General features: G+C 48.1%; 1 protein-coding gene across 1 annotated transcript in view; it reads right to left on the reverse strand.

The window, feature by feature from the left end:
• Positions 1-1476: 1476 nt before the first annotated feature.
• LOC147710142 (E3 ubiquitin-protein ligase TRIM39-like) overlaps positions 1477-13187 on the reverse strand; it is a 79610-nt gene continuing 67899 nt past the window's right edge. Inside the window, exon 6 of the mRNA XM_086920834.1 lies at positions 1477-2859. Coding sequence (XP_086776960.1) covers positions 2345-2859 — 515 coding nt within the window. The 3' untranslated portion in view covers positions 1477-2344. The remainder of the gene's footprint in view (positions 2860-13187) is intronic.

Raw genomic sequence — 13187 nt, forward strand, 5'->3', positions numbered from 1 at the left:
AAGCAGAGACTCGGCTATTAGGAAGCAGAAACCCCTAAAGGGATGAAGAGGTGACGAGTGTTACACAATATTCCTGCTGTCCCAGGAGCAGCATTTAAAACTCGTAGCAAGATCATTCTGCTTGGCTTGACCTGGTGTCAAAACCTCACTCCAAGTGACCCGCCACCCAACCCCTGATGTTTTGTGTCATTATAAATTTTCATTTTCGGACATATGGTTTGTTGCTTTCTATTAACTACCTTTTTATCTCAGTCCCAGCATGCACTGGCGTCGGCTTGAAAGGCAGGTTTGCTTCCGGGGATCACACATGTAGCTGCTCTTCTTAAAGTTTCATAACAAAAATAGATTCTACTTTTAACCCAGGACGGCCTGTAAATACACAATAACATCTGGAAAAAATGTTGCAGACAAGTTAATTCTACCTAATATGTTTGCAGGACCTGGAAATGTTTGTGGAGTCATGAAAGCCCTGCAGGAGGCTATTGTGTTGTATTTGTGCTGGAATATAATCTTATTGCAAATTGTTTACAGAATCTGCATATGTTTGCACAACACACATTTCAAAAACAGTGGGTTGTGCAGCATGGCAGATGTTTCATAAGAAAACAACTTATACATGATGGTCTGTAATTGTGATGGAAGTGCAGTTTAGGAACTGCAATATTTAAAAATAGTTCTGTATTGTGATATATCTTCACTGGCCTCGTCATGCTCACGTTACAAAAATCCACAGAAAGAAGTTTTAAACCCTTGCAAAGAAATATCAGCTTGATTCACAAGTGATAGATTACAAAAGCATTAACATTTAAAGGTAAAAAGGAGAGACAAATAGATACCCATTTAGTAGATAATTTGTCCAAAGGGAAACTAGAACACCTGGATTAATTGCGGCTTCGCCGTGTAACCAAATTTTGTGATCCAAGACACATATTTGACGTCACCAATCGTCCATTTTCTTCCCTATCACATATGAAAGCACCTTCAAAACCGTGAGTTTAGAATACCAGCGCTACAAAAACCTATTGCGTTTGAATTAATGGATCGAAAGGACTCTGGGCAGAGCTGGCTTTAGAGTTCGGGGCGCCAGGTGTGACAATATTTTTTCGCGCCCCTCCGCCATGACCGCCATTTCCAAATATTCCCTCACCCCCACCTTCCAACAGTGGCACTCATCTCTACACAGCTCCTCTCTCACATGCATGTCTTTTGTTTTATAGCGCTATTCATGCCAACTCTAGGGTGTCAGAGCACTTTACACCAAACATACCTTATATAGAAGCAATGAATCTTAAATGTGTTAATAGGTCTATAGGAAATGTTACACAAACCAATGAGGATTACTGTTCTGTGATCTGCATGTACACGTTCATTGCAACCGGCATATTAACCCTCTGCGCTATTTTCTGATGAGCTGAAATTGTGACAAGACAAAACTTCCATCTCTCTCCAGCAGAAACATTAATCACCCGTGTCATCTTGACTTTTTATTGTTGCCTGAAACCTGCTGGACACACAAGGAAGCAGCAGGTGCTTTTAAAACCTAAAGTTATTTCTGCACACAGCGCCGCTCCCAGGTTAGCCCAGGTGCAGCTGCACCGGTCGCACAGTCCTAAAGCCGCCCTGAATCTGGGTTAGATACAGGGTGCACGTGACAACTGTCTTGCGTCTGAGGTCACTAATATTAGCCATGTAGCAGGTGCGGGGGCAGGACTGGTTTCTAAGTTCATGTTTAAAAACAATCACTTTCAATAAGTCCTTCTCAGCGCAGCGCTATAATGTGTATATTAATGTCAAAGCTCCACGTGTGAAAGAAATACACATTTTTGAAGTTTAAAGAGACTTTTTCATATGTTACATGATGTCTGGTGCATGATTCACACGGCAAACATTTCCTGCCCTTGTTTTAAAAAATGTACAAGGAAAAGAGATATGTAGCAGTCAGTTTCACGTGAGGCTTCTGGTTGTCATGGCAACAGGTGGGAGGGTCCTTGTGAAGAAGATTCTTTGGAATGTTGGTGTTTGAAGATTCTTTGGAATGTTGGTGATTAAACTGTAGATGACAGTTGAGGGGGAGGAGTGTGGGGTCTGCACATGTGGTCGTCGTTTCCAGTCACTGGAATTACTGCCCACCACCCCCTCTCCCAAGGGACTTATCCCCAAAGGGAGTGTTTTATTATTTAAAAGCGTCTCTGCTTGTGCCCCTGGTAACATTGTTATCACTGCAGGGGGGTGGGAGGGAAGGATGAGGGGCTGAAGATCCCTGCAGCTCTCACACCAGCCTCAGCTCCGCTCCTCCCCTGTAGGGGGGGAGGGAAGGATGAGGGGCAGACGCTCCCTGCAGCTCTCACTCCAGCCTCAGCTCCGCTTCTCCCCAGAGACGGAAGAACGGGAAGAGCCTCTCTGTGAAGGGGGCCTGCGGGTAGGAGTAGAGAAGCTCCATGGAGTCAGCATTGTACAGGGACAGCCGCCCCCCCTCGTAGTCCAGATACACCCCCAGCTTCAGGCGCTTCTCACAAGGGGACAGAGGGGTCTCAGGGGAGGTGAGAGCCCAGTACTGACCATCCAACCCCCGCACAGCCCAGACTCCCCCCTCAGGTGACCATGTGAAGCCTCCCTTCCTGTTCACAGACTCTGCTGCGACCCCCACATGCCACCCTCCCCCCTCCTGCAGCAGCTGCACCTCCCAGTAATGTCTGCCGGAGGTGAACCCCTTGCTCCCCAGCACACAGGGGTAGTAGGAGGTAAATCTCTTGGGGGTGTTCGGCAGGGGCTGTTCTGTGTCCGTCCGTCTCACTCGTTTCCCCCTCTCAGACAGGAAAAGCAGAGGATGAACCGTGTCAGGATCCAGAGTCACCATCACTGAAGAGAAGAGATTCACAATTATAGATTTAATGACACAAATAAAGGCTGTAATTACTGCTTCTGTTTTACATAGGATTAATTTACACCTGGAAGGAGCACACGGCGCGAGAGAGTGCGCGGCACTAGACTGCTCACTACACTAAAGCGCGCAGCACTAGACTGCTCACTACACTAAAGCGCGTGGTACTAGACTGCTCACTACACTAAAGTGCCAGCACTAGACCGCTCACTACACTAAAGCGCGCAGCACTAGACTGCTCACTACACTAAAGCGTGAGGCACTAGACTGCTCACTGTACAAAAGCGCGAGGCACTAGACTGATCACTACACTAAAGCGCACGGCACTAGACTGCTCACTGTACTAAAGCGCGAGGCACTAGACTGATCACTACACTAAAGCGCGCAGCACTAGACTGCTCACTATACTAAAACACACCAATACACAAAAACAGCACTAGACTGCTCACTACACTAAAACACACAGCACTAGACTGCTCACTACATGAAAACGCACAGCACTAGACTGCTCACTACATGAAAACGCACAGCACTAGACTGCTCACTACAGTAAAGCGAGCGGCACTAGACTGCTCACTACACTAAATCGAGCAGCACTAGCCTGCTAACTACACTGAAGCGAGCGGCACTAAACTGCTCACTACACTAAAGCGCACAGCACTAGACTGCTCACTACACTAAAGCACAAGACACACGACTGCGCACAACACGAAAACGCACAGCACTAGACTGCTCACTAACACAGCACTAGACTGCTCACTACACGAAAACCCACAGCACTAGACTGCTCACTACACAAAAACGCACAGCACTAGACTGCTCACTACAAGAAAACACACAGCACTAGAATGCTCCCTGCACGAAAACACACAGCACTAGACTGCTCACTACATGAAACGCAGTAGACTGCTCACTACATAAAAAAGTGCAACACTAGACTGCTCACTACACTAAAGCGAGGAGCACTTGACTGCTCACTACACTAAAGCGAGCAGCACTACACTGCTCACTACACGAAAATGCACAGCACTAGACTGCTCACTACATGAAAACGCACAGCACTAGACTGCTCACTACACTAAAGCACAAGACACACGACTGCTCACTACACTAAAACACACAGCACTAGACTGCTCACTACACGAAAACGCACAGCACTAGACTGCTCACTACACTAAAGCACAAGACACACGACTGCTCACTACACTAAAACACACAGCACTAGACTGCTCACTACACGAAAACGCACAGCACTAGACTGCTCACTACACTAAAATACACATCACTACACTAAAGCGCGCTGAACTAGACTGATCACTACACTAAAGCGCCAGGCATTAGACTGCTCACTACACTAAAGCGCACAGCACTAGACTGCTCACTACACTGAAGCGAGCGGCACTATACTGCTCACTACACTAAAGCGCACAGCACTAGACTGCTCACTACACTGAAGAGAGCGGCACTATACTGCTCACTACAATAAAACACAAGACTGCTCACTACACTAAAATGCACAGCACTAGACCGCTCACTACACACAAGCGCGCTGCACTAGAATGCTCACTACACTAAACCAGGTATTCATCTAGAGCACAAACTACACCGAACAGCACATTACACTACATAGGACATTCTACTACACACTACACTGCAACACGCAGCCCATACTACACCACACTATCGCACATAAGGCATACTACACTATCCCTCACAAGGCGTGCTACACTAGACCACACTACCATACATGAGGCATACTACATTACACTATATAGACAGGACATTCTACTACACACTACACTGCACCACACACCATACTAGACACAGACACTGCGCACACTGAACCACACCAAACACTGCACCAGATAGGGCACTGTACTAGTCAGTACACTGGACTAGATGGCACAGAGTGGTAGAGGTACTCCAAGGTATACAATACTAGCCAGTACACTGGATTGGATATTACAGAGTAGGAGAGCTAATTGAATATATATTCTACTAGTCCGTACACTGCATTAGATAGTACAGAGCAAGAGATCTACCAGAAGGTGTACTGTACTAGTCAGTACACTGTATTTAATGTGACAGACAAACAGAGCCACTCCGGGGCATACTGTACTAGTCAGTAGACTGCAATAGATAGCAAAGAGTAACATAATTAGTCCAAGGCATACTGTACTTGTCAGTACTGTATATTAAATGGTACAGAGTACCAGAGCTAATAGAAGGTATACAGTCCTAGTCAGTACATTGCATAAGATGGCACAGAGTGACAGAGGTACTCCAAGGTAGACAGTACTACTCAGTATAATCCATCAGATGGCACAGAGTGACAGAGCTGCTACAAGATATACTGCACTAGTTAGTACACTGTATTACATGGCACAGAGTACGAGCTACTAGAAGGTATACAGTACGAGTAAGTACACTGCATTAGATGGCTCAGTGGTACTAGAAGTGTACTGTACTACTCAATACACTCAATTAGATGGTACAGAATGACAGAGCTACTCCAGGGTATATAGTACTAGCCAGTACACTGCATTAGATGGTGCAGAGTAGAAAAGCTACTAGAAGGTATACAGTACTAGTCAGTACACTGAATTGGAGGGTACTGCGTGAAAGAGCTGCTGGAAGGTATACAGTACTAGTCAGTACACAGTATTAGATTGTACGGAGTGAGAGAGCTACTGGAAGGTATACAGTACTAGTTAGTACACTGCACTGGAGGGTACTGAGTGAAAGAGCTACTCCAAAGCATACAGTACTAGTCAGTACAGCGTATTAGATTGTACGGAGTGAGAGAGCTACTGGAAGGTATACAGTACTAGTTAGTGCACTGTGGTACAGAGTAAGAGAGCTATTACAAGGTATACAGTACTAGTCAGTACACTGCATGAGATGGCACAGAGTAACAGAGGTACTGAAGTCTAATGTACAAGTCAGTACAAGATGGTACAGAGTGACAGAGGTACTAGAAGGTATACATTATACATGTACTGCATTAGATGGTACAGAGTGACAGAGTGACTTAACTAGTCAGTACACCGCGTTAAATGCCACAGAGTAACAGAGCTATACCATGGTATACAGTAATACTCAGTACACTGCATTGGATGGGGAAGAGTAGAAGAGCTACAAGAAGGTGTAAATGCCAGTCAGTACATTGCATTAGGTGGTACAGAGTGAGAGAACAGGACCACTGACCATCCTGGTCAGTATCACTGCTCTCCCCTGCGCAGCTCCACCACTGAGGGACTGCCTTTGAGCCTGAACTCTGTGCAAGGCAGGTGTTTGAGGCCCTCGTCTACCCGCAGGCTCCTGCCTGCACCTCATCCCTGGTGGTCTAGTGGAAGAGCACTCTGCTCTTCTGCTATTCTGCTCGGTTTTCGGTGCCGGTTTCCCTCTTTCTGCTCTATCTGTTTTGCCCTTTCTCTTTTGCTCTTCTGTTTTGCCCTTTATCTTTTGCTCTTTCTGTTTTTGCTTTTCTCTCTCTTTGCTTCAGTTTTTGTCCCTTTTCCCACGCTCCCTGCCGCTGCTGCCCCACGGCTCCGCGGCCCCCCCCCCAGCGTATTACTCCTAGCTGACCACCCTCCCCCTACTTAATAGCGGCCGCTGCCACCGCGCAGACGTGGCACTGCTGGCACACCAAAGGCAAGCCCATCTTCTCCCGTTTGCGACCAACGCCAAGGCCCCTGGTCCCCCGACTTGCCGCCGGTATGACCCAAGCTCCCTCCATGCTCTTAACCCCAGATGCAGCAACAACTCCAAGCTCTCAATGCCAAGCAACACCCAGGGCCCGATCTCTTGCCGACAGTGCTACCGCATCTTCACCTAACTCCGGGCCCCAGCATCAGCCCCCTGCCCACCGGACACCGGAGCACACAAATCACTGAACTGCATCCCTATCAACCTGCTCTCACTGCACAGTCATGATATGGAAATCTGGGACCTCCTCAACACTCACACACCCGACGTCATAATACTCACAGAGACCTGGACCAACGCCAGCTTCACACCCGACCTCGCAACCGCCATCCCCGACAGATACAAGATCCTGAGAAAAGACCGCCACCAGCCCAGGAGGAGGTATCACCATCATCCACAAAAACTCCCTCCGCATAACAACCAGCAATCCGGACAACGCCTCGCCCACCATGGAACATTTCCATTTCCAGATCCAGACCAAACCCAAAACGACGCTCCATGGAACCCTGGACTACAGACCGCCTGGCCCCCTGCGCTCCGTTCACCAACATCATCGCTGATTGCATTGCACCCCACACCCCCTTTCCTCCACGGACTTCATGCTACTCGGAGACCTAAACTTCCACCTGGACAACCACGACGACCCCGACACCACCGCCCTCCTACAGAATCTCACCAACATATGACTGAAGCAACTTGTCTCTGGCCCCACTCACACAGCGGGACACACACTCTACCGAGTCTTCGCAGGAGGAAACAGCGTCTCCTTCATCCACACCACGGAGCTACTCTGGACTGACGACCACTGCATACATTTCTCCTTTAGCAAACCCACCACAAACAAGCACGCGTGCCGCATCTGTGGCAAGCAACATCCACTGATGGATCACCAACTGCGTCAACACACTCGCCCCCCTCCGGAAGACGTCAGGATGACGCAACAAGAAAGCAAGCTGGTTCACCACGGCACTCCAAGAATCCAAGCGCTCCTGCCAATGACTTGAAAAAACTGGGAGAAACAGCAAAACTACGGAAACATGCACAGCCTACAGATCAGCCACCACAGCACTCCCCCAAGTCATCAAAGCCACAAAGAAAAGTTTCCTCCAAGACAGAATCCTCACCAAACTCCACAAATCCAAAGAACTCTTCTCCATCATACAAGAATTTGCCAAACCAGGCAGTGAAATAACAGAAGTCCCAATCACCCAAGACCTCTGCAACAGACTCAGCTCCTTCTTTCACCTCAAGATAAAGACACTCCACGATAACTTTGAGGAACAATACCTCTGCACCACCTCAACTCCCACCCCCAGCAACACCACAGAACAGACCTCACATACCTGGACCCTGCTCACGTCAGAAGACACCTTAAAGATTATGAAGAGTACCCACATAGGGGCACCCTTAGACCCATGTCCGCCCCACATCTTCCACATGGCCACCACAGCCATCGTACCCGAGCTACGTCAAGCGGTCAACTGCTTCCTCGAGACTGCCACATTCCCCGATGAATAGAAGCACACTGAAGTCAACCCGCTCCTCAAGAAACCCTCCGCAGACCTGACAGACCATAAGAACTTCAGGCCCATCTCGCTGTTTCCATGTGTAGCAAAAGTCATCGAAAAGGCAGTCAACACCCAGCTAGAATGATTTATTGAAACCAACAATGTCCTAGACACTTCCCAATCTGGTTTACGCAGCCACCACAGCACCAAGATCACCTTCCTCAACGCCACTGATGGCATCTGCACCCTCTTCAACATTTACATGGTCCCCCCTCGCTACCATTGTCAGAAACCAAGGGCTCAACACGGGCTCCTAAGCTGATGACACCCAGCTCATCCTCTCCCTCATCAAAGAACCCAACATCACCAGTCAACACTTCCAAGATGGGATGAAAAGCCATCGTAACCTGGATGAAGAACAGCTGCCTGAAACTAAACTCAGAGACATCAGAAGTTCTCATCCTCTGCTCCACCCCCTGAAATTGGGATGACACCTGGTGGCCCCCTGCCATTGGAAACTCACCCACCCCACAGACCATGCACGTAACCTCGGCATCAGACTGGATTCATCACTCACAGTGATTCGCCAGATCAACACCGTCTCCTCACCCTGTTTCAACACCCTCCACATACTCTGCAAAACATCAAAACATTGAAACGGATCCCCTCCGAATCCAGAAAAGCGGTTGCACATGCCCTCATCACCTGCAGACTAGACTATGGCAACGGAAGCTCCAGACCATCCAGAACGCTGCAGCCAGGCTAATCCGCGACACCCCCAGGCACAACCACATCACCCAACACCTCCATCATCTACACTGGTTCCCCGTCGAAAGAAGGATAACTTTCAAGCTGCTCACGCATGTGTACAAGGCCCTCCACAACATCAGATCACAATATCTCAACAACCCTTTCTCCTTCCACGCCCCCAAGAGAAACCTCCGTTGAGCCAATCTCGCCCCCGCCGCCATCCCACGCTTCTACAGGACCAGAGCAGGAGGATGATCCTTCTCCTACTTCGCAGCCAAGACTTGGAACAAACTCCCCCTTCACCTCCGCCGGAGCCCGACACAACACCAATTCAGGAAAGACCTCAAGACCTGGCTCTTCGAATGACCCTAACGGAGCTGCTCATACCCACCCCCAGCCCCTTGAGACCCTAACAGGTGAGTAGTGCGTTTTACAAATCCCTGAATGATTGATTGTATAGTGTACTAGTCAGTACACTGCATTACATGGTACAGAGCAAGAGAGCTGCAAGATAGGGTACTGTACTAGTCATTGCACTGTATTAGATGATACAGAGTAACAGAGACCCTCTAAGGTACACTGGACTAGTCCGTACACTGCATTAGAAGATACAGAGCAACAGAGCTACTACTAGTGTGCTGTACTAGTCAGGACACTGCATTAAATGGCACAAAATGACAGAGCTATTAGAAGGTACACCGTACTAGTCAACACACTGCATTAGATGGCGCAGGGTAAGACAGGGACCAGAAGATATACAGTACTAGCCAGTACAGTGTCTTGGATAATACGGAGTAAGAGAGCTTAAAGAAGGTAAACTGTACTTGTTTGTGCACTGTATTAGGTAGTACAGAGCGAAAGATCTACCAGAAGTAGTACTGCACTAGTTAGTACACTGTATTGAATGTTACAGAACCACTCCAAGACTTACTGTACTATCAAGTACACTACTTTAGAGGGATCAGAGTAACAGAGCTACTCCGAAGGCATACTGTACTAGTCAGTACTGTATATTACACGGTACAGAGTACCAGAGCTAATTGAAGGTATGCAGTACTAGTCAGTACACTGAATAAGATGGCACAGAGTGACAGAGCTACTCCAAGGTAGAAAGTACTACTCAGTACACTGCATTAGATGGTGCAGAGTAAGAGAGGTACGAGAAGGTATACAGTACTAGTCAGTACAATTCATTAGATAGTTCCAAGGCATACTGTACTAGTCAGTACTCTATATTAGATGGTACCGAGCAAGAGAGCTACTATAAGGTATGAAGTACTAATCAGTACACTGCTTTAGATGGCACAGAGTGACAAAGCTACTCCAAGGTATACATTATTGCTCAATACCCTGCAATATATGGTACAGAGTGAGAAGGCTACCCCAGTGCATACAGTACTAGTCAGTACACTGCATTAGATGGCGCATAGTGAAATAGTTACTCCAAGGTATACTGTACCAGTCAGTAAAACTGCATTAGATAGTACAGAGTGACATAGCTACTCCAAGGTATATTGTACTGGTCAGTACACTGTATTAGATGGTACACAGTAGACACTCCAAGGTAAACTGTAGAAATAAGTATATTGCAATAGATCGTACAGAGTAACAGAGTCACTTCAAGGCATACTATACAAATTATTACTCTATATTAGATGATACAGAGCAAGAAAGATACTAGATAGTGTACAGTACTAGTCAGTAAATTGCATTTGATGGCACAGAGTGAGAGGGGTACTCCAAGGTATACAGCACTACTCAGTACACTGGTTAAGATGGGAGAGATTAACAGAGCTACTCCAAGGTAAATGCAAGAGCCAGTACACTTCATTAGATGACACTTAGTGACAGAGCTACTCCAAGGTATACAGTTCTACTCAGTACAGTGTGACAAAGCTACTCCAACATATACAGTACTAGTTAGTACACTGCAATAGATGGAACAGCGTGACATGCCTACTAGAAGGCTCCCTCAGCACAGTACTCAGGCCTGAGAGCTCCAGAATAAATCCAGAACGGGGCCCCCCATGTACCTTGCATGGGGGCCCCCTCAACTTTCGTTATGCCACTGGTTGCAGGTATGGCCAGTGCTACGGTAATCTCCGATATGCGCGGAAGAGGTTGGCACAAGACCGGTGCGGCTTGCTCCTTCGGAGGTCTGCACCTGTAGCGGACCGACCAACACGCCAGTGGCCCAGGAAAAAAAGACTCCCACTAATAGCCTGGCTGTGGCAAAGACTTGTGTGTGACTTTGTGCGTTCAAGTAACCATCGTGTGAGTATGTGGGGTGCGCAGTGCAATCTTTAAACCCCTGACAGCTTTGAAAGTGGAAAACCCGTGAAGGTACTCACCACATGACGGCTATTATATTTACTCCGTCAATTTATATACTCAGTATAGCGTGGTTGATAGTCCCACTATGCTCTCATGAAGAACAGGAGGGGCGCCAATAACTGCTCGGTGTAGACAAAAGTGTTCCAATCAGTTGACTTTAAACAAAAATGAAACCCACGCAAGCAGAGGCTACAACAGAACAAGAAGGGGATTTACTTCAATTATACCAGAGGTTCCAACTACCAGCCAAATAGTACAGGGGGAAATAGAGACAAAATTAGATTATTTAAAGAATCTAGTGGCTGCTTTACTTACACATCACAAAGATTCAAGTGGATTACAAAGCCCGTCCGTTTTCACCTGGATTTTCCGAAATAACACCCAAACCTCAAAACCTATCTCTAAAGGCTGTTACCTCCACAGAAATTAAAACTAAAAAACCTGCCTTCCAGTGGGAGGACTGGGCGAAAAGGAGCTTCCAAGCCATGGAGAGAAGGTAAACTCAGGTGTTGAGCTCATTGAAGTCATAATGACTTTATCCAGCTCAGACGGCAATATCCCTGAGGGACTGGTTCTTAATTCCAATGGGCCAATGGCGGCTGGATGTGTAATAGAGCCAAACATTGTCCAGACAAAGGGCAAGGTTAGGTAAGTGATAGTTGAGGTGCACCAACCATTTAATCCCAACGATAACAGCTTTAAGCCTCAAATTTCAGGCTTGGACGGCAAGGATCCTGTACAGGGAGCAAAACAGTAAATTACAAATGGCATTTCTCTAATAGGTGTGCCTAATTCTATGGCAGGACCGGAGGCTCAGATTATGCTTTTTCCTTCTTCGCTTTATTACAAAAAAAACACACAGCAGCCACAAAAGCACCAAAACAACTTTTCTTTCCAAGGTCCGGAAAAGAACAGTTCCAAAGTCCCCCCAAAAAACTTTCCAAGTATTGAACTACAAAGTCCATGACTCCACGGGCGCAAAACAGCCGAAGTCCTTCCTTAGTGTCCTTGAAGCCCAGATAGACGCTCCAACTCCACGGCTCTCCCTCTTTCTTCGCTGCTAGTCAGCCAGATAAGTCACGTTTCTTTCTTTCTCCGTGATTTTGTTTTGTGTGCCTCGCGGGGCTTGCTGTGTGTGCTGTGCTATATTCATAAGGTGTTGTTGGTTCCAAAATTGCTTGCTGTCTGGTTTTCCGTTTGCAGCTCCCCTGCGGCTGCGGAAGCGTTCTCGCTTCTTACGCGGCCGCCGCCCGTCTGGTGCCTCGGAGGCACGCTAGGGGGCTCCTCACGTCTCGAAGCTCCTGTAGCGCGCTTGCGTTAGTCTGCGAGGAACTCTGCAGGAGCAGAGTCACCGTGAGCCTTGCCCCGCTGCCACACTCTGAACGCCCTGGGTCGGGGTCTGTATTTGCCCGCATTTAGTTGTCATGCCCTGGCGGGGGTCTGTATTGCGGTGTGACCGCGTTGCCGCCTGAGGGCGTTCCTTTCTCTGACACGCAGCTAGGGTTGACGTGCGAGGTGGCAGTTAGGCCCTGTCACTGCGGTGAGGGCCTTGCGCGTTTGGGGGGGCGTGTCCTTCGATTTGCTGACTGTTGGCCACCCACATTCATCAGTCCTTTGGACTGCCCACATTGCCCGGTTGCATCTTGGGCGCCTGGTCTGCTTGGGAGGTGCTTGCGCCCTCTAGCACGCTCGTTAGTATTGCTGGGCCTATTCAGGACTCAGGGATGGAAAGCTCTTATGAGGAGGAAGAGGTGCATAAATGCCTCCCTTTTGATGCTGATTTCTATGACGCAGTGGATAGCTCTATCTACCGCTGTGTCAATGAAGTCGTGGGGCCCATGGAACAGCGGTTGACGGAACGCATTATTCAAGAGTGCGCAAAGCTCGGCCAAGCCCACCGGGCTGCTTCAGCGGTCCCCGAGACATCCTCTGCAGCCTCCTCCGCCCTCCAAGAAGGTTTGTGTGCAGGGCGGTACTGGGGAGGCGCAGGGAGTAGACAAGGACGC

The sequence above is a fragment of the Lissotriton vulgaris genome, chromosome 5, assembly GCF_964263255.1.
Source record: "Lissotriton vulgaris chromosome 5, aLisVul1.2, whole genome shotgun sequence".
NCBI lineage: Eukaryota > Metazoa > Chordata > Amphibia > Caudata > Salamandridae > Lissotriton > Lissotriton vulgaris.